We start from the raw sequence: 22,725 nt of genomic DNA, 5'->3' as shown, positions 1-22,725 counted from the left end.
GTTGAACGACACTATTTTATTTCTGCGTAACGGCACTGATGAGATGTTAGTCAAGTTTCAACGCAACAATAACCCATGCAAGCCGGTAACTTCTCTCGTCCGTCATGAGGCGGAAGAATTTTTAGAAGTGGATTTGCAATTCGGTTTGCCTGAACCCAACTTCGAGGTATGCGATGACCATGATCATTACGACAACCACTTCTGCTCTACCGTGAGAGCTATTAAATGCGAAGTTTCAAGATCTGCTCCTAATATTTGCCAGTTACCATGGAGAACATCCGACCAACATGCTTGTGACGCAACTATTGAAGTAATCAACGTCACTCCCGGTTTTCGAAAGTTGATGTGCCTAAGTGACGACGAGCCCGTACGCCTTTTAGCGACGGAGAGTCGCGAAGTTATTGCTAGAATTGGTTTGCGGTATCCGTGTATTTAAACAGTTTTAAAGAATGGATCGAATTTGGTCATATCGCCCAAATCGGTATAAAAAAATCCCACACACACACAGGTGCAGCAAGGCTGCAGAAGCTCAGCTAAGCTTCTATTTGAGAATTTGTTTTGATTGGCAATATTTCAGAGCAGTTTATCCATTTTTTTAAAACAATAAGGCCCCTATCTAATAAGGGCAACCTACATTACAAGTACAAGGGTTGCCAATGATACACTTTTAGAGATATGGGCATAGGCGTAGGAGGCGGGGGGCCGGGGGGGGGGCCTTCGTATTTTTCATTCATGCAATAAAAGAACGAAAATGTAAAGAAAGTGTTCCTCTACTAAATGTGGTAACATGTTGTGGATATCACGTTTGAATTGTGCTGACCCAAACTTGCTCACGAAAATTGCACAGATGCAATAATAGAACGACCTGCAATTTGTTTACGATCCACGTACAACAGAGAAATCGGAGTCGGCTGCAACGATATAAGTCATTCTCCCATGTTATATTCCACAAACAAACTGTGGAAAAGTTCAAATGACAAATCTGCCAAGTAGTCCTTTTACAGAGAATGACATCAAAATAACTAGGGAGCCTGAATAACAAGTAAATATTTGACTTGATCAAGTCTCCCAAGGGTGGAATTAATTCCCAAAATGACGGCAAAATTAAGAATGGAAGACATTTTGCTACTCACAAAAAGCGCATACTTTTCATGAATACTAAAACGTTGAAAAACAAATTTCATGATCATTGCATTTGATTTGAGGCCCACATTTCATTTTAACTGAAAACTCTACAGAAGGCCCTATTTTGGGCCCTCACATGACGAAAATATTTTTCCTGAACATCTTTGGTTCACCACCATTCAAACATTATATCCACATTTCAGCAGTATTGGACAATCGCTCTAGGTGTAGCATTTTTTAAGTTTTCAGAAATGACCTCTCGTGACCTCAAATTTTCTAAAATATGATTGCATGTATGAACACGTAACTCACACATACCACTGGCGAAATTTCAGCCAAATCGAATGCAAAATGACAGTCATGCAAACACGGTGGCTAAAAAGTGATTTAATTTCAACAGAATCACTATAGCTCAACTGAAAGCTTTCAGCTGAGCGAAAAATTAAATAAAATGTAGGTCAGGGGTGTACACCTTTATAACGCTTCTTTGCTAGTAGTATTGGCTCCAGTGGAAAGTGATCGGGCCTTATGAGTGGTTTATTATGGATTATAGCTCTGAGGCCCATGGTCCATAAGGGGCCAACGGGATAGATAGGGAACAGCATAACGTTTTCTCATTTTCAGGGAAGTTATGAAGATATTATAGAGGGCCCTTGATGCCCATGATCAAGGGGTTAGGAGCAGCCACTGTTTACCAAAATAGCAAATGTGCCCTACTAGCAAATAAAAAGTGACCCTTTGATGAAGCACTGTCTTTTGGATATCTTAAGCCTTTGTTAATTTTAATATTTTATTTATTTATTTATTTATTTTTAGACTGTACATGCTATTTTGAAACTGGCATCCCATACCTTTTTGTAGCACTGTTAACATTAAATAATCTCAATAAATAGTATTGATAGCATACTAAAACATCATATATATATTTAAGTGATATAGCTGGTGTGTATCGGTTTATAGCATAACAAGTGGTGGTTGTGGAATGAGAAAGTGCCCCTCTGATGTTGTGCTCCCAATTTTTTGGAAGCTTCCTACCCCCTGCTCATGATGGTGGTGGGAAATCTAAAGAGCTTAATCAGTTGATTCAACACAAAAGACAACATTTATGTTTATTGTACTTCTTTATTCGTTCTTGTTTCTCCTTTCAAGCAGTCTTTTCTGCCTTTAGTTGTTTAAAATGAAAAGAGAGCAGTAATCAAAATATGACTGAAATTGACTAAACTAAGACACCCTCATTGAACTTCACATAAATTATGGTTTTAATTTCAAGTATTTACCGATACCATTCAAATTGCAAACCTTCTGTTACCCCAGACACTTGATTGCATTAGTATCAATCATATGAAATGACCTTTGACATGTTGAAGATCACTAAAATAAGACATTGCTACCAGTCTAGGTTATATTTCTAAACCACTAATATTATTATTATTTTTTTTTACAACATGACCCTTTAACCATCTGAGGCTCATCAGTTAAAGTGGCTTGTCTACTAAGTCTATCACACGGCACATAATTTCAGTTACTCAGATGAAACACGAATGTGAACAGGAAAATGGAAGTCTTTTATGGCCTCAATGAAAATGTTTAGAATGCATTATAATTTTATCAAAGACAAATTGTCTCAAATGTCATCCAAGGGTGCTCTGTGGTTCATCTGAAGTTAAAAGAATGTATTTTGGTTCGCTTACAAGAATTAATAAAACAATGAATTGACATACACATTGATATCTGTACTGAGGAGCTGACATTGCATCTATTTAGCCTTAAAGGAGCATTCCATATATTTTAAGTTTACAGCTGGATATCTTCCATATTGGAATAGCAATAGAAACATTGTTAGGTACTAGGATTATAAAATATCAAGAGTCATCCTTTTATATTTAAAATATAATCTTGTTGGTGCAACGACTGTACTCTTAATGTTATAGAATCAACAATTTACCACAATCGACTAAAATAGCTGACCTGAAATATTTTGTCACTAAGACTTATCTTTAAACATAGTTTTGCTCAAAACAAGGTACATAGTGGGGAAAAAAGTGAGTAAGCTTTCCGTTATAATTTTGAAATCTACAGAATGATATTTGTCTCCAGGCCCCCCCTCTCCACAGAAATCCTGAATCTGCTACTGGCAACAACTATAGCACCTCTCTCAGTGATAACTTTGAAAGGGTAAAAGCAATGCAGCCTTTCCAACATTAAATCTCATCAGCCCTGTTTGAGATTATTTTTGATTGCGATTATCGGCTAAACACTTCCACCTGTAAAGCAGTGTGGGCCCTGGCCTGGAAGTTTAAATTCAGAGACATTCTACTATTTTTTCTGGACAAAATTGATCAATGAAATTGACATACAGTTAAAACGAGTTCAAAATGGTCACAACTGACCTATCGGCTGATGTGAAGTCTACTCTTTAAGTCCTCTGTAACCCTCTACAAATAAATTCATCCAAGAATTTGGAAATTTGTCCAAGAAAACAGGCACCAGAGACTTGTGGTGGTGAAGGGAGTGTGGTACTTCAAAATGGACCAGATGTTGGAGGAGAGTGCTAGTGAAACGTCACCAGGTCACGCTAGACACGGTAAAATGAGAGTGCATAACAGTTGTAGAGAGACAGGTAAGTGTAGAATCGCTGTAAACCTACTTGCTGAAGTCAAGAAATGAGTGCCTTCCAAGTTTGCACACATGGTCTTGCCTTCCGTTGACTGCTGGTAGCATCCAACCCTTGCTGTTCATAATCAGTCGATAACATTCCTTCTGAAGTGAACACTCTGTTATAACCACTGGTGACTGTGTGACTTATTGGGGGGCCACCACCAACCCCTCCCCTGCCTCCCCAGCTGTGACAGGGGTCCTGGGAGTCTGTTACGCCTTGCCGACTAGTGGTCACCTCTTCGATCCTTTTTGATGTGCTGTTTCCCCACCTGACTTCTGATGTTTGAATTTTTTCTTCTGGAAAGAATAAAAAAAATCCATGGTACCACCAAATGAGTTCATCGATCACCCAGTTGGGACAATCTTTTCTACACTGTAGTTTCATGTCCTGCTTCAAAGCACTTTTATTGTCAGTATGAGCAGTATGAATATCATGTTTCTATCAGATACTGGTTAGGAACTGTTTGTACTGCCAAAATGAGTGCTTAAAAGCATGACATGGGGGGGGGGGGACAGTTTAGAGAGGTAATAGCATTAGGGAAATAGTCCCAACTGGCTGCATCGATCATGTTGAATATTCATATTCATGACATGACAGTCACACTTTAAATTGCTAGATATGCTAAACTGGTTTCAAAGTTCGATGAACTGAACACTGCATAGTAAGTATCAGACTTGCAGAACGAGTACAACAGCATGTGTAGGAGTACAAGTAGACTAGTAGACAACAAGTAGACTTCACCTTGTTATAAGGACAAGTAGGAATACAAGTCTCTCAGTCCCAGTATGAGTATCTGCACCACACCTGTACCATATTTTCAAACTGCCGAGAGTACGAGTAAAAATCAATGCAGGCGTTTGCCGGTAAAGGCCACTATGCTAAAACACTGTACAGACTCACTACTGGTCTCCTAAGTCATTTTGCCAACAGATTTGAAAACAGATGCTCTTTACGGTATTCGTCACTGTCTGACAACCTTTGTGATCATGGCAGCCCTTCTTTCACTTTTACTAAAAGGACCCTTGAAGCATCTCACTGACTCATTATTAGGACAAGTACCAATGCGAGTCTCTAAGCCGGAGTATATTTATCTGCGCTAACACAGAGAGTACCTGCGCACGCTAATGAACATATATAGAGAGTACATATATAGAGAGTGTATAGAGAGAGTACATATATAGAGAGAGTACATATATAGAGAGTATAATGAACATATATAGAGAGTACCTGCGCACGCTAATGAACTTGGTGCGAACAAAAGGTAACCATGCTATAATACAGTACAGATTCGCAACAGGTCTTTAATATGGTTATCATCACTGCGTGTCAAATCTCTGTGTTCTACATTTCCAAGGCATCACAAACCGTGAATGGCAATCTTCAGTGAAGTTTTGGGTATGAACAACTTTTCCAACATATCACTGATTCCCGATAATTCAGCACCATCGAAAACGATAAAAAAACAACGAATGCAGACATGAGAGTTACTACAGCAATATATCCCAATCAATCCCACTTAAAGAACCAATGCATGTGTTGTTGATATTCCAAACAGTCAACTGTGTTTTACAAATATATTCATTATGTCAGCGCTTCTCTTTCACTCACCTGCGATTTATTTATCTTGGCTTTCAACAGTTTCACGTTGACATCCTTGCTGGATTTATTTTTCTCTGATTTTGAAGATGAAGGTTTTTCCTCTGGAGGGATGAACGGTTCGTTTCTCTTCTCCACTCGACGAACTTCCGCTTCTGCTTGTTTCACCTACAAATTAATTGATTTCAGAGATTTTTTTCAAAATTTTCAAAGAAAAACTTTCAGAATTTTCAAATCTCAGTTCGGTCAAAGGGTTGATTGACTAAATTATCCAATTACCATGAAAATTATCTCTACCCTAAATAAGGTCACCATATTTCCTTGGTTGAAAAGTGAGATGCAGTGTCCTTAGTTTAGCTGTACAGTATAAAGGTTGTTATATACCTAACGTTAATAAAGTACTAACAATGCAAAAATAGTTATATTGACATTAGTGTCATACTTGTTCCTCTTCAGCCCACCTTATACACTTTTTTCCATCAAGCTTGTGGGGCTAATAGGCACTATCAATCATATTTGTGTGTTGAAATTTTTCTCATACTGATAGTGACACTTACCACCTGTGTACATTTAATTTGTTTGCAAATTGTCAAAAAGTGCCATTAAGTTTGCAGGTGGTACAATGTATTTTTGCTGCAAAATGGGACAATCCCGATTAATCAAGACTTATGGTAATAACCTCAAAGCAGCTCTACAGAGGCTAACTTTAAGTAACCTCGTTCACTTTCCAGTCATGGAATCAGGACACGTGCACAACATTTGAGAGTATAAATATCATACTATACTAATGTACATGTTGGTTTGTTTGATTCTACAGTACATCTAGTGCATGATGAATCTCAGTTTGGAAGAGAAAGGGTTCCTGCCAAGAAGTGACAAAGTGTTTGAAAACTCATCATATCAAAATAGATCATGGGTGCTATGTACAAGTCAAACCTTGACAAGGGTTTGTATAAATTATTGAGACACTCAAGTTTCTACCAAACAAACCTAGTTATAATTCAGAAAGCAATTAAAACAACCACTTTATATACTGAAACAATTTGCTCATCGAGAACAGAAGATTGCCTCAAGTCTTAGGCACCTCGCGCCCCAGAAGAAGTATGAGTCCAAAGAGAACCACAGAAAAGTGGACTTGCATTTAAGTTCAAATTTGAGTACAAAAGACCTGGTGTGATCTTTCCCTCCTCTGTTACTTTCCTTCAATAAATCAAAATGTAGCTTACCTTCTTCATCATCTTATCTTTCACGACCTTTCCTTTCTCACTCATAAAGTATTCACCCGTTGCCAATTCTTTATCAACCTAGGGGTGAAAAAGTGACAAAAGTTAACGATATTAATGTGTATTTGTAGTATTTATTTAATCTACAGAACTGTCCCTTCCCTTCCCCTCACCTGAGACTCATCTCAGTGAACAATCACAGACCGGAATCCCTCCGTTTACATCTCTCTATCTGAAGGGTTACCATCCTACTAGATCAAACATCTCACATCTAGAAATCTTTCCTCGCAGAATTTTCTCCAAATCCCAAGACAAACAGTTACATCTCGACATCTACATAGTAGAGGTTTTACAAATATTGAATCTCACACCTGTCTGTGCATTTCAGGTACACTGATCCCTCAATCAAGAAAGTAGTCTGACTTTGACCCTTAATACATCTGATGCTAAGAAAAACTGACACTGTCACATGCAGATGATTGAGAATGTAAAAAGGGTTGGGGGGGGGGGGGGGGGTAGGGCACAGTGTAACGTTCTCTTTCTTTTATTCAGGGGTGGGGAAGTGCACCAAGTTGCTGGTTTGTTTTTGTGCCAAGGCTTTATCTTTGGGTGACCCCCTGACGGACTCAAATGGACTGCTGGCGCCCTTTTCAGCTTTTTATCACTTTTTACTTTTTTTACAAAGATACCACAGGGATTGTAATGCAGCGCATGTACTTCAACACCCATATAAACTTCCGAATTGTCACAAATATCGATGACCACTATTTATTCTTCATTTATCTGCAAATTAGCAAGGCCCGGAAAGGGTCATTTCCGGCGATCTAGGGAGTCTCTTTACTCCAAAATTTTCTGTACGCTCCGTGCCAACCTGTGGTGGCGCTCCGCTTAGATAGTGTCGAAAGCGCCCTTACAGACCATTCTCGCCCCCCCCCTGACCAATACCCCTAGCTCCACCACTGATACCACAGATATATGAATATTTGATTTTACATACATTTGACCGATTGTCTCATGGTCAACGAATAACCAAGGCCCTGGCTTCAGAATGATTTTCTACTGTGAATAATAAAACATATCTCTATTTCTTACAACCTCAGACAGGATTTTTTTTTTTTCTTTTCAGTTTCAAAACCAGTTCGGTCATTACGCAACTGGACGACCCGATTAGAAAACCGACCTTGCTCTCCGGTTGAGATGGCGGGAATGGAGTGTACTCTTTCTTGACTCGTTTCTTGAACGGTTGCTTTCTCTTTGAAAGGTTTTTGGATTTAAACTTTGGAAGGAACCTGTCCCACGACTCATGCTTCAGTTTCTCGTTCTTCATCAGTTCCCGTTTCAACATCAAGGTCTGGAAAGAAATGGAACATTTACTTGAGCACTTCCACATCTTACTGACAATGTACATGAAGCACATTTCTACCTACAAATGTCTACCATAGATAGTTCATTGAACACTTCCTAGAACCTCAGATTTTTTTTTTCAAATTTATTTATTTTCTTTCAAAATGTTAACCAATCTGAACTAACTTTTAAGTTAACAGTAGTCATTTGTTCATTTCTGCAGGTTCGTTAATTTTAAACATCTGTTGCCATAGAGACCAATTATGTCCTGAAGGGGAAAAAAAACATACCCTCCCTTCATTGCTGACCTCTGCCTCCAAAATAAATATTAAGAAGCGTTGTTGCACCTGGTGGAGAGGGTCTAAGTTGAGGGGTTCTACCTCCCCTTTGTGGCAAAAAAAAAATATTGTGAAGGTACCTTCGTGCAAGTGGTACAAGATTTGACAATTAGAAAGTTCAAATTCAATGTTAAACTGAGAACTGTCGAATTACTAACACCCATTGACATCTAAACTTTCTGTGCTCAAACTGGAGTCGGGAGATGGCCAAGTCACCAAGAAAACAGGTTTTTATGGTAATTATGACCATAGGCGTAGGAGGTAGGAGCCCCCCCCCCCCAACCAAATATTTTTGTGAAAATTCGGGCAATTATGCCCAGCTGACAATTTTTTGGGCACCTACTGAAAGAAAAATAAATTGCAATGTGTTTTCCAATGGTTAAACTTTATATTATTATTATCATTATTATTGTAACAACTTCGCCCCCCCCCCCCCAAAAAATATAACCAATATGGAAGGGTAATAACATGGCAAATGATGGTATGTAATTGGCATGCGATGTTATAACCGATGCCTGCCTATATGATATGCACATTAACATGTTGAAAGCGCGTGGGGCACGCAAACAAGTTTGGTTATATTTTTCGGGCAAGTCGTTACAGCCACCCTCCCCCCCCCCCAAATCAAATTGGGCTCCTATGATTATGACACACTTTGTCAAATCTAGAAAGGACTTTAATCTTTTCATTTATCAATCCACATAAGACACAAAAAAAATTACGATCTGTAGGACGTCCTTCATTACCCTACATGCAGTACTCAGTCCCTGAAAGCTTACCTTTATATTGTACACAGGGTGTACATTCTTCATGCAATCGTTAACTATCTGTAGGACGTCCTTTAGTCCTCTGTAGGGTCCAACGGCTGACACTGTGTTACCCTGTACCATGACATAGCACTTGGTCAGAAGCTCAATAGCCTGTATATTCATTGACGAGAAAAAAGGTCAAACAGTTTCAACATTATTCAGGAAATATTGGAGCATTTTAATATTTTAAACAGGTTTTTCTTTGTCGTGTGCATTACAGTAGTTGTTGGGGTGTAAGAATGCGATTAAATTTAGAAAGGAACATTTACACAAACTGATTAAATACAACAATTTATTTCATTTTGGTTGCAAACTGCTCTTGGCACAACCACATAATTTACTTTTCATTTGGACATATTTATACATGAATACAAGTTTAAAATTTCTTTTAGAAATCAAAAAAGAATCTCTTTGAGGGGTACAAGATCATATAAGTTATAAGCAGTTGTAATCAACTCTCAGTTCTTGCCTGATTCTATGAATACATTAGTTTAATATCTCGTTCATTAATTAGTTAATGCTAAACGCTATTTTCTTCTTCTGACAATTTGACAGATTCTTTGCGTATTTGTACTTCCGTAATTATGCAAAGATTCCTGAATGAAGACAGAGACCAAAAATAAAAGGAAGAAAATACAACATATTGCAACTTTGCATTGACCTGATGTCACCCTACCATACAGTACCTTTAACGTAGAGCCATTTGGTCCAATCAGACGCTGTCTCCTCTTCACAAACCTCTCCTTATTTGGAACTAATCTACCAATCTTGATTATTTCTGCTGATATCCCATCCTCTAGGACTCTCATTGCCTATTGATAATAAGAGGAAGTGAAATTTTAAAATAAATCGAGATAAAGTGAATCTTAATCTCCTTGAGTACCAAGAAACGTCTGAGCACAAACACTCCATAGTCACAAACTTACAGTTTTGCAAAAGTAGAGTTTAACATGTCAAGGTAACAGATATTGCCAAACGATAAAAGTTTGTGGCTTTCGTCATAAGAAATATGGCCTCCCAAAAGATAGAAGTTATTGTCTACTTCAGACAACATTTTACTTCTACAAGTGATCCTTTAGTCTAATTTTGACAGCATTGCACATCTACAGTAACAATATTTGGTAATTATTTCACGTTGCTAAGCAGCCACATATTCGTGTGGGAGAAGCTCGACGCCTTATAACAAACACTTCATGTCAGAATGAATTTTACAATTATAGTTCATTTTGAATATTTAACAAATTGGAAGACCTTTAAGATGGGAAAACCATGGATTTCTCTTGGATGAATGACCCAGCTTACTTTTGCTGACCAAGCATCAAACCTCCTGTATGCTGTTATCATTGTGTCTAATGGCACCGATTTTATACGATTTATCATAGAACTGGTATTAAACAAGTGTTCTTACAGTATGTACAAAATGTGACAGTGTGTATACCTGCTCATATGGAACACTTCTGGCCAGCAGCTTTATCAAATCCCTTGCCTTGATAATGATGTAAGGATCCCAGGCCTTACGGGTCGTGGCAACTCTCATGCTTCCGCTGATCATATCAAGTTCAGCTTTTAACCCCTGGAAAATAATGAAATAAATAGTAAAAATTCAGCAGAAAGCAATATTCATATTTACCAGTGGTACTTATTTGTGAGTGTGATTAATAATAAGGAACAAAGTCTCTCCATTACATTTTGTCTAACGATCTGAAGTAGCGAACGGTGACAGATGTCTGTATTACTCTGGTCGCAATGGGAACAGAGAGTTAAGTCAAGACCATGACCACAAATGTTGCCATTTTTAATACCGGAGGCTGACTAGCATTGTTCACTCTATACATAATGCAATATATAGGGAATCAGGGAGCTACAGTAGGGTCATTCCAAGACATATTCTCCCTTTGAGTTAACCCACAAGTAGTAAATGTACCCTTTACCTGATTTGCATTGTTCAGAATATAATGTTACAACAGAATGCTGAGAATGATAGATATACACTGCATATAAATATTCAGATAGTACAAAGCTTGTATCCCTATATCTGGTAACAGGAGAAAGTTAACATAATCATGTGGAATATAATGCATGTTCAGTCCAGGGATGTTTTGGGGACAAAGAAAAGAGGCTTTGAAATGTCCACACTTGAATATATAACACTCACTTGTTCAGATAATGATTTCTGAACCAACGGCCAACATTCCTTTAGGTACTTTTCTCTGTATTTGGGGAAGAGAGTAGCAAAAGAGCTTTCTTCCAGCATTCCTGTAGGGTTGCATTCTTTGGTGAAATCCGGTTCTTTCCATCCGGGTGGTATCTCAAGTGGTGCCTTTTGGCTTTGTTGTTTCTTAGTTTCAGCCATGGTTAATAATTCTGTGTAGTATAAAACGAACAAAGCATAGAGACGATATGTAGCCCTAGCCCTGCTAGATGCTAGCTGAATTACACAAGTTTCTTGACCAGTGTTATCTCCACATGCAGAGTCAGGAATGGTTGAGCGATAGAGAAGACAGTGATGTAAAATAATGCCTCCTTGGACAGGACAAAATATATTAACTGAATCTAGGGAGTAATTATAGAATACAGGGCCACTCGATGATACTATCTGAGCATCCGGATGCGCGGATGCTCAGTTTCACCCCAGTACGTATGTGAGTAAAAAATGTCAAAGTCCCAGTTCTTTCTTTTTGAGTGGATGCGCGGATGCGTGGATGCGGAGTCAAAAATTTCCTAAGTCCTTTCCTTGTACTTCTGTGGTGGAATTTTAGAGGGCGTCACACATGTACGGATGCCTTTTAAGAACGACACACTATTGATGTGGAATATCTTCGTACATACGGGACTTTCAGTATTGGAAATACATGATGGTATATGTCGAAACTTTTCCAAGTCCATTCCTAGTACTCCCGGGGTGGATGCGCGGATGCGGAGTCAAAATGAAATACGTGATGGTATTTGGGAAACTTTCGAAAATTATTTAAGTCCATTCCTAGTACTCCCGGGGTGGATGCGCGGATGCGCGGATGCGGAGTCAAAATGAAATACGTGATGGTATATGGGGAAACTTTCGAAAATTATCTAAGTCCTTTCCTAGTACTCCCGGGGTGGATGCGCGGATGCGGAGTCAAAATGAAATACGTGATGGAATTTTAGAGGGCGTCATACGTGTTCGGACATGTACAGACACACCGAGCATCCGCGCATCCGGATGCTGGGAAGAGTTAATGAATGGCCCTGTATTCTATAATTGTACCCCCCATTTTGTGAGTTTTCGAATTAACATTTTGCCTGTCTGTCTTTTCATTAGTTAAGTACCTTTCTGGCTTAAGTGAGTGATGAATCGAATTTAAATGTTATCAGGAGAATGCAGAGGTGATCCACAAAAGGATATACTGTTAATTGTTACTGTGTTAATAAGAATTAAGATTACTGTACAGTAACTTGTATAGCTGAAATTATCGCAGAATAGGTACATGCGATAAACCATTATCATAAGAAATAACGTGTTTCCAATACTCGCAATACATGTGTGTGCTTTATTTCTGTTGGTGCTATAATATGTTGGTGGACTAGTTCTTTGGAAACAATACATCCATTACATACTTACTTATAAACAGACAAAATATTTCAAGTTAAACCACATGAAAAACTCCATTCGAACAGTTTCTTGCACGATAAGGACTAATTTTGCTGGCAGATACCTATGGAGTGCCAAAAGGGTAATTCTCGTTGCTGCATAAATACTAAACGTTACCGAAGCATCACATCAAAAACAGTCGAATGAAAAGCGATAGACAAGAGGGCAAACCATGGCGTAGCAGATCTCCACCACCCCCCCCCCCCCACCCCATGACGATAGTGATTGTTGTGTTAATTCTGGTTGTGACATGAACATTTGCAAGTACCATGGTAGGCCAAAGCACAAGCTCGTAGCTAGGCACTCTGGGTTGGAGGGGTACCAGCAATTTAAGGAGAGGTACCGACAATTTAAGTAGGTGTACAAAAGTCGTATTCAGTAACTTGCGAACTTCTTGTACACAGACGGTGACCCCCTTGGGGGATGGGGGAAAAGTAGTCCGAACGGAAGATGTGGGTATCAACGGGCCTACCAAAGCATTAGCTATATATATGATGGGTAGGATATGGTCAGTTGAAAAGTTCAGTCACTCTGTACTCTATCGGGCAGTGACGAATTAAAATGTCAGTTCATGCAAAATTTGACAGTGGTGCTACGTAAATGATAAGCCGTGATATCTAGTACCAATATGAAACTAGCCATAATTTCGGTCGAACGTTTCTTAGCATGACTATTTATATGATTTTTAAATTTTGATGAGGAAGGAAAGTTATGACAGGCAATCCTTCACCCGTGTTTCATATTACAGTCACACATATTCTGAAATATGTCCTTGATTCCTGACACAGAGTCAACATTGAAATAAAATTAACCATATCAACCAACACGTTTTACTGCGATGATTGTCGCGTCCTTGTCAAGTTGGACAGCTTATTGTTTAGATGATAGGCACCTACCCATAACAGAATATGCCTCAGTCAATTCAAGTTATATACCGGTATTGCTTCACACAGATAATTAAGTAATTTAGATTTCCAGACTTCGTGACATCAGAAGAGACACAATTTAAAAAAAAGTCCAGACAGAGTCTTCATATTAAAAAAAAGAAGTTTCTAGGTTTGAGTAGGCCTATAACTTATCATCTGAGCTTGCTTTATACCCAACCATTATCTTAAGCGTATATGACCGAGATATTCGCGAAGAACAGTTCCCTCAATCAGCTAGGGAAAGGTTTAATCAGTTTGCGAGATATCCTAGGATAAAGGTCGTGTCGTGGAGCAGTCATTTTGTAAATCTGTGATGTCATAGTGCCACTATAGGAACGGAAACTGTTTACTTTCTGTTTATCTCATATTTCCTAGTTTAAATTTTCACGGCGTTCACACTGGCACGGAAAAAGCTCCCGTTCTCCTTTTCTCTATTCAGCTTTCCTTCTTTCTTCCCCTTCCGCTCTCTTCACCTTTTCTCCTTTTGCCGACAGACCCAAAATTTGCCGACAGCGACCAAATTATTGGGGGTGTGACACCCCCCACACCCCCCCGCTCGCTACGCCCCTGTAATGAAATCTTGGTTAATAGTATGTGATAAATTCATGGGCTCTGCTTTTTCATGTGTGCAGTTCTGAAAAATTGTTTGCAACAACAGAATCTGCTAAGAAATTCTATATGCCTAGAGGACTGCGTGGGGGTATATACCAGTGAATTTTGCATTTCATGTTCGCCTGGCTAGCCAGTGATTTGAAGATTTATATAAATCAAATTTTGTTTTTTAATACATTAAATTAAACACAACAAAAAATGAAAATAATTAAATTAATGTTTCCAACTTTCTCTGAACTGTGAAGAAGTAGTAGTGACAGACCCCTTTGGACTCACATTTCTAGGATAATAAAGTCTGAACATACACGCACAAAATGTAAAAAATGACAGGAAAGTAAGTTTTTGATAATCACAATAAAAAATTTTGTATTTAAAGTCAACAATTTACACTATGATCTATAAAAAATACTGCTTTTCAAATTTCTTTGGTTAACAGTTCTTTGTAATTTTGTTCTAAAAATGAAAACATGTGCATGAAACAGAACATCTGTGGTTAAGAACAAAAACCAATGCGATTTAACAAAATGGGTATGTGATCCAAAATATGATTAAATGACTACAAAATTTAAGAAAATCAACAGACTGTCAAAGGATTATCTTTTCTTTTGTTGCTAAGTGTTCATACCTTTAACCTCACTGAATAAAATGTTCAAAACTGTAGAATGTGAAAAACTTTGAAAATCAAACATGTTACATAATCTGTTGAAAACTATCTTACAAAATATAAACAATATAAAAAACAGCCTGTTCTGTATAAATTACTAGTAAAATCTAAAAACCCTAAATATGTTACAAGTGTTGGTAAATTTTGGCAAGTTGTTACAGTGTTCTTTGGTTTCCCGGCCTTTATTTACACTGTAGAAAAAAAGAAGAAGATGATCCTTCAACTTCTCAACCAAACGGACGGAAATTAGAAAATGTCTTTCTCAGTGTATAAGATAAAAGTAAACTTGAATAAAATAAATAACATAAATAATTTAAATTTTAGAAACTGTACATAAGTCCCCACCGAATGAACAGTGGCTAAGTCTTACATACTTAAGAGTTTAAAACAGAAGAGCCCTTATTCATTTCATTTCAGCCTTCTTAAATTGGTTGCCCAAGTAACCTCGTCAAGGACGAAGTGACTGCAGTTTCATGGCAGAGTAGTTAAAGTAGGAATTAGTCTCATAGCATCTACACCAAGATGCTGGTTTAACTGGCTAAGACATACAGCATAGTTTGCACAGGAATCCTTTAATTTTTTTTCAACACTTTTCCTGACAAAAAGCATTCATAACCCACACACCTGCTATGCAAAAAGACAGCACTAATTTAATCCATTGGAACATTGCTTAGTTTTGTGTCTGTACACTTCATAACAAGTGGCCTATGTATTGGTTTCCGGTTCTACGCTTGGTGTTCCAAGCCTGCAGAACGATGGATACTTTCCACAGTCACCTATGCTTTTTGTACGTGTTTTGCTTTTGCTGCGAGCAGTGATTTTGATGAGATCAGAATCCATCCCTTTCATTTTCAAATTCTTTTCAGATGGGCAAATGACTGTAACCCATTTACCACTTGTCATTTCCAATTTCTGGGATGACATCTTCAGCATTTTGTGTGAGATGGTGCCAAGTCATCTGTTGCACTCTGTACTGCCATTATTAAGTTGGTTTCCCATTGCTTATAAATCTAAAAATATACCTCCCGAATCATGATGAAACCAGTTTGATGACTGGGTACTCACTGACACAGAACAATGAAATGAACTCTACTCCTTACTGCATATAGAAGGAAATAAATAATCTGGTCAACGCATTGAAAAATGCTATTAAAAATGTTTACATTTTACATACTTAACATTTCCTTTCTCCCCAGTCCAATTTGAATTGATATACTTATATATTAAAAACACTCATTATTGCACTTTCTAACTTAAAGATTCTTATGTACAAATAATTTACCACAATTATTAATGCATACACCTGTACCTTTTTTCATACGTTATATCACTTTCCCACAAATTTATCGGAATAACTATCATGACATCCAGTCAAAACTATATTCAGTTGCCATTGACCAGAGTAGATGGTTTTTGCTGGTAATGCTTCTCAACAGTAAAGAACATTACACCGGTCATATGCAAATAAGGCTCCCAACAAGTGTTGTTAGATTGATACAATATCAACCAAAGTACTGTAACAACCCACATTGCTTCCATTTAGCTGTATTTAATGGCTAAAACAAGGCTATCAGGTGATATAAATGTAAACAGCTGTTGCAGAAATATCATATTCCAATAATAAAAAAGGTTAAATATGTAAACCGTATATTAAAATTCACACTGAGATTGGAAATACTGATCGGAGAAATGTTTGAAACCGACAAAAATGTTGCCATCGGTTGTGACTTTCGTCATGTAGACGTTCGTGGTCTGCGTCCTACCGCTTGGTCTACGGACACGACCGCTAGCTAGGTCTACGCACCAATGGTGCCAAGGACAACGCACGCACAGGGACCTATCTGGCAGGACTTCGATGTCACCTAGATGGAGAGGACCACCTACAATTGAAAGAGAGAGAGAAAAAACCCAGAAAGAACCTTGACAGTATGAACAAACAACTTTTAAATGTTTTTTATGTGTTTACAAATGTTCTTGAAAGACTGAAACTGTGGAAATTTAACATCTTTACAAAACAGGAATGTGAAGTTGTTGTACGATTTTAAGTTTGAAAAGCACTGAGTTTAAGTATTTCTCTAGTAAATAGATTAAAAACAATAGATCTCACTGGAGTCAGTACAACAGGACAAAAGAAACAATCAGCAGGCAAGTGGAATAAGGTTCTAACCTCATCTTATAACAAAACAAAAACATTCATCCATGGGTTGCAAAACTGAAACATTGAGGAAGGAGGTTGAGGGTGATCACTACTGTGATCTATTCTGCCAAACATTTTCCAAAGCACTTTGATGGAGGTTCTACTGTATCTCATTACATTATTGCAGGGTGTTCTTCTGGAGATTCTTATGAGACACTGATTGCCATTGTGGCATACACATTTAAACCCCTTCCCTCCCGCTCCACCCAACTATGGTAGAAAGTAAAGAAATGTTCGGCTATCTGTAATAGTTCACACAGTTTTACTAATTATAGATTTGGCAGGTCTATCTTAATCTATTATTCACCTTGATGAGGACATTTTTCTTTCACTGCAAAAACTTCCTCCCCAAGTCTAAACAACGCCACCTCTTCACCGTTCACTTTCACAGCACGGCCAGTTTTTAACTTTCTTCCTGTAGTTTCACGCTTTCTCCTGGGCTGGACCTTTGGACTGGAGTCAGACCTCACATAGTCGTTAGACCAATCAAAGAGATCTAGAAATTAATAAGAGGAATGAAACATAGATAAATGCATTTTAGCTTTACCAAACAACCATTCCACAAAAATTATGCTAAGCACAACTGGAGAATTTGCTGATGATCAGAGACTTCCACGTATTTGGTATTTCTTGGCTGTGAAAAGGGAATGGCTTTGGGACTGAAAACAACATTTCAACACCTCGATGCAAGGATGTCGAATGCAGTACCTTCACATTCCTCTGTAATTGAGAAATTTATCAGATGTTGAGCTCAGTGTTCGATTTTTCCGGTATCGCATCGCAAAATGCGATCCAAAACGACAAACTTGCGAGACGTTTCCAAATCAGCATCGCACATTGTGCCGATTTGTGCGATACAAATTCCTAGTCAGATTTGGGAGCAAACTCTCAAACCTTAACTTACGAACTGTCGATCACAATGTAGAAGTTATAATTTATTGAGTTTATACTCAATGTACAATTTATTCACTTGACCGTATAGTGAAAAAAAAAAAACCTGAAAAAATAATATCCTACCATAGTTAAGTGTAAAGCAAATAGCCTAACCACCTCGGCGGTTACGGATCTCACGTAACTAAAAGGTTCCCTGGCAACGTGCCAAAAATATGTTAACAAACAGGTGTTACACAGGGGATGAGCTCACAGTTGTTGGGAAGGTACCTGGGCAATTTCGCAGCACATGTACCGTGGTACAGTAGTTGGGTATAAGGTTAAACACTGCAGTTGTAAAAATGTACGCATAGTGCACGCTATTCATTGTTAGGCAGTCTAGAAACGGGGCTTTGCTGAACGTTGTTTGTTTCATAATATCGGTAGTATTGTAAGTTGCACTTTTTAAAGATTGAAAGATAGATTAAAGCTCTTTTCATTTTATAACATAATATAGCTACTTTAACATGTCATTTTAAAATTTTCATCAGTTTCGTGACAATTTAAATAAAAAAAGTTGTCGGTATTTTGCATCCTCAACTGCGAATTTTTTCATCGCCAGACATCGCAAAAAATGACAACAATTTTCGGGGGCTTTCGCCCCCAGGATCCCCACGAGGGGTTCTACCCCATGACCCCACCATAGCCCTAAGACGGGCCCCTGGACACCACGCTTTTATGCTCGCACGTTACGCGTGCTAGGCAGGCGAACACCGGCGGGAAATCGGCAGTGTGTTCGCGGGAAATTGAACAAGGTTTTCCAACACTGCTGAATTGTGCAGTTACTGTATGCATCATGTTCAAGGTTTTCATGGAGGCCTTTGAGGAAATGAATGGTTAGTACAGTGTATATATGCTGCACTAATGCTGTGTGTAGGCCAAGGTTCACGAAGGTCATTGGATATATTCGCGCGCCGTAGACGTGTTTTTAGATGTTACGGAGAGTCAGGTTTCCATGGATATTAATCGAAAATGAATCTGAGTTTAACTGACGCTAAAGAAATGGATCGTCTTGGGCAGATTAACAAATCATTGCAAGTATAAATAAGTACAGGTAGCTCTGCTGTTAAAAAGAAAAGTTCAATATCGGTTTGCTGTTATCGGCAATTAGGCAAAATTTTACCGATACCGATATGCTGCCGATATTGCAAATATCGGCCGATACCGATATTGAAAACTTTTATAGTAGCAACACTAGTATAAATAATAATAATAAACAAACATTTTCTAGTTAATACATTGATCGCCAACATTTGGTCCGTTTTGTGGTAATTTCAAAACTGCTATTCAATATTGGGGAACTGCTATGCAACAAAAATATTGTATAGCAATTGTCGAAATTTGTTGCTATGCAATGTTTTGGCCATAAGTCGAACACTGGTTGAGCTACACTCTTGCTTATATGAAGGCTTCACAACATGCTAGTTTTAATCCAATCATTTGGCTGGGCATTTGAATGAACCATTTGTATGCTTCCTAACATTTGAGCTTCACAAAACTTTAATTCCCAATACCAGTAAATCCTACAGTTTGAATAATACATGGGCATATATTAGATGGTTGGATTAAAAAAAGCACTGGTTATGTGACACATTGACCATTTTTTCGGGCAGAGTATAAACGGTTAATAAACCACTTATCTACTGCAATAATCAGTACTATAAACAAGTTATTAAAGATGAAGATGAGGGCTTAATCCTAGCAGGATCTTCTTTGGAGGCAGGCTGAAACACAAAAATGGAAAAGACACGGGGGACAGACAGGTTAATGTGTAGACTGAACAGTGAATAGGCTGCAATTAGACAGGACAATGGTCAGTGAGATTGAAGTGTAACAAGTAATTAAAGGTTTGACCACTGGAAATGAAAAGGACTTATGAAAATGAGAGGGTGGCAATGGAGGTTAAGGAGTTCAGAAGGAAAAAGAAGAAAGAAGGGAGATAAGAAAAACAAAATACAATCTTGAGAGTATTTAGTTGACATTATCTGCAGTTGGAAGGAAAAAGGGAAGGGAAAACATGAGCTGGATGAAAACTGGTCAGCCATTCCCTTCTAATGATGGGTGCAGTTGAAGTTGAAGTGTCACTCACATACTAATTACATAGTATTGACTAAGACAAAAAATGGGGTACCCACAATGTTTCCTACCTTTTTGAAGAAAATACAGCAAGAGGAAACAAAAAATGCAGTTTCAATAAAGTTATAGTTTTAGAGGATGCAAACTGTTATGCTTCTTACTGATCAAATCCCTAACTCTTCTCGTACAGTTTTCAACTTTGTAACTGAATCAAGGAACTGTCATGTGCTTTGAAGATCAAATCGATGCTGTACACTTCAGATTTCACCCAGTTCCACCACCATGAATATACATATAAAATAATGTTAATTATGTAAGATAATAGTCCCTTACTGACATAGCAAAACACTCTGCCAGTCACTTACTGTAGCGAAACACTCTGCCACAGCTAGAAGTTAACAACTTGTCTACGTCTGACTAAGTTATTGCTTAGGCCTGCTGTAGGTTCTAACTAGACTAACACTAGTAACAGTAACACAGGACTTTCAAGTAAAATCTAACATTAGGCGTAGGCTAACGTAATAGTTATATAAACAAATGTTGTTCACGATCGTAACCTCAAAGAACCGAACAAACGCTCAGACTATGAATTACCATTAATCCGCAAATTGTCCACTTTGAAGTACATCAGTTCGTCTTTCTCGTCCATTTGGTCTACGTTGAATTCATGGTTGTTTTCTGATTTAAGCTTCATAATGTGTAGAATATACGTTTCACAACTCAAGCTTAGGATAAATATGTACGTGTAACGTACTAACGAGTCCTATATGTTAATGATATTGCGTCTAGTACATTCTATGGTAGTAGTAGTAAGGCAAAACCATTTCCACGAAATCACTAGCACTTTGATTGACAGCAGACGATGGTTTTCGTAGCAACGCGAAGTCCGTAAACAGGTAAACAAACAACATACGCTTTGACACGCCCCTTCCAAAAATTGCACAAACGAAAAGTCGTGAATCAAGTGAATAGAGAGAAAGATATGTTTCTTTCCTCAAAAGTGAAAACAAAGAGGTGAAGGATTGAATTGGAGGTTCACCTTGACTGCCACAAACGTGCTATGCCTGAAATTCTACGATAAAAAAATCAGACCTAGTATAGAGAGGCCTGGTATAACTTATGTCGAAGACAAAAGTAATATTTGAAATCAATGTAACACTCAACCGAAAACAGCCGGACTAAAAAAGAATTTAATATGGATTATGGGCGCACTTGTACTCCTGACCATTTGTAGTCTCAAATAATGTGCACATTTAACTGTGTCCAATCTAGTGGTGGTGTTCATGTAAACTGATCGACTATTCAATAAACTTTAGTCTGAGTAGTTCATGTGATTTCCGATTTGCTTACTTCTTCTTTCATCATAAAGTACCACGTAGGCATGCATACATGAGAATGTAAATTCGCGGTCCAAGGTACGGTACCGATGTACAGTATCCTTTGAATTCCGTTCTTTGTTCTTTTCAAAGGGCCGGAAACCATCCGGTTGATGATGTATAAGTGTCACGCATGAGTAGTCTCAATTGAAGACATAAGATGACTAGTACTGCTGTAAACAGGATTAAATGGATCTTCTTTGTTACGCGCTGTAGCGTAAGGCCAACGTGTTAGTCACATGTAACGTGGTTTACGCGCAAATCCACAATGGGTTACCTGAATCTTTCAGGGCCATATAGTTGGCAGGCGGGCCTCAATGTAATTTCACGAAGGGTACCTATCGATCGTGATGCATATATGTTATATTAATCACGTGTAATAAGTTTTGGTTGTGCGCATGTGCAAGCGTTCCATAGATGGCTTCACTATATCAAACAATTAATTGAACTTCGGTTATATGTCTTTTTATATCTTTTTCGTTGCTGTCGAAATTCCAGAGAAGTGGATCGACCTACTGGGCAGATTGTGTTATATGTTCGATTCATTTACAATCATAGATTAGTTTAGTGTATTACATAAAGAACGACACGCACATTATTTTTTAATAGTTTAGAGACTCCGAAGTTTATATAAAGTCAACAAAACACAGAAGGTCATTGAACAGGTTTTCTCATATTATAATTTCCGGGATGAACACCGGCATACCCCACGCACACTTTTTTTCGCTGACTTTTCTAAGAGTTATTCGAGCCACACGTGTAATCTGTCTCACCCAATCCGTACAGCACAGACTAGTTCGTACCCGTCACCCTCTCCACACCCCACCTCATGCCACACACAAAAATCACTTATCCCTTGTCAGCCTGACAGCCTGCGGCAGGGCTAATATACAAGCCAGTGGCACGTATATGGCAAGCCACATGTGCAATAATTCGATAAACCGAGTTTATCGCCGATAAACTCTGTTTTTCGATCGATAAACTGAGTTTATCGACTGGATAACAGTGTTTTTCGAGATAAACTCAGTTTATCGCGCGAAAAGCAGAGGTCTCTTAATCGATAATCTAAGTTTTTTGAGTCAGTTTAAACTCAGTTTATCAAATTTTCTTGAGGAACTATGCTTTTCGATCGAAAAACATAGTTCCAATTCGATAAACTCGGTTTATCGAGCGATAAACTGAGTTTAACGGCGATAAACTCGGTTTATTGAATTATTGCACA

The 22,725-nt window shown here is 38.2% G+C and overlaps 2 protein-coding genes across 2 annotated transcripts; both read right to left on the bottom strand.

Moving 5' to 3' along the window:
- Positions 1-2,736: 2,736 nt before the first annotated feature.
- On the bottom strand, positions 2,737-12,867 carry LOC139969656 (KRR1 small subunit processome component homolog). Its single transcript, XM_071974794.1, has 9 exons — positions 12,693-12,867; positions 11,250-11,458; positions 10,533-10,667; positions 9,781-9,906; positions 9,065-9,205; positions 7,784-7,954; positions 6,607-6,684; positions 5,393-5,548; positions 2,737-4,080 (listed from the first exon to the last, which is right to left on the bottom strand). The coding sequence occupies exons 2-9, from the start codon at positions 11,445-11,447 to the stop codon at positions 4,015-4,017; spliced, it is 1,071 nt and encodes a 356-aa protein (XP_071830895.1). The 5' UTR covers positions 11,448-11,458; positions 12,693-12,867; the 3' UTR covers positions 2,737-4,014.
- Positions 12,868-14,595: 1,728 nt separating this feature from the next.
- Positions 14,596-22,305, bottom strand: LOC139969657 (Rieske domain-containing protein-like). The gene is made up of 3 exons (XM_071974795.1): positions 20,722-22,305; positions 17,429-17,617; positions 14,596-16,804 (listed from the first exon to the last, which is right to left on the bottom strand). The coding sequence occupies exons 1-3, from the start codon at positions 20,819-20,821 to the stop codon at positions 16,575-16,577; spliced, it is 519 nt and encodes a 172-aa protein (XP_071830896.1). The 5' UTR covers positions 20,822-22,305; the 3' UTR covers positions 14,596-16,574.
- Between the last annotated feature and the right edge of the window lie 420 nt (positions 22,306-22,725).

This window comes from Apostichopus japonicus, chromosome 7 (genome assembly GCF_037975245.1).
Source record: "Apostichopus japonicus isolate 1M-3 chromosome 7, ASM3797524v1, whole genome shotgun sequence".
NCBI classification, from domain to species: Eukaryota; Metazoa; Echinodermata; class Holothuroidea; order Aspidochirotida; family Stichopodidae; genus Apostichopus; species Apostichopus japonicus.
The sequence above is the reverse complement of the archived record's forward strand: the minus strand, read 5'-3'. Positions and strand labels throughout refer to the sequence as shown.

Coding starts and splice junctions, on each gene's coding strand:
- LOC139969656 (XM_071974794.1), bottom strand. CDS start 11,447: ATGGCTGAAACTAAGAAACAACAAAGCCAAAAGGCACCACTTGAGATA. Junction 7,955..9,064: donor ACCCTGTGTACAATATAAAG/GTAAGCTTTCAG, acceptor ATTTCTTTCCAG/ACCTTGATGTTGAAACGGGA. Junction 5,549..6,606: donor AAGATAAGATGATGAAGAAG/GTAAGCTACATT, acceptor ATTAATTTGTAG/GTGAAACAAGCAGAAGCGGA.
- LOC139969657 (XM_071974795.1), bottom strand. CDS start 20,821: ATGAAGCTTAAATCAGAAAACAACCATGAATTCAACGTAGACCAAATG. Junction 17,618..20,721: donor GGACAATTTGCGGATTAATG/GTAATTCATAGT, acceptor ATTAATTTCTAG/ATCTCTTTGATTGGTCTAAC. Junction 16,805..17,428: donor AGAAAAATGTCCTCATCAAG/GTGAATAATAGA, acceptor TTTCAATTGTAG/GTGGTCCTCTCCATCTAGGT.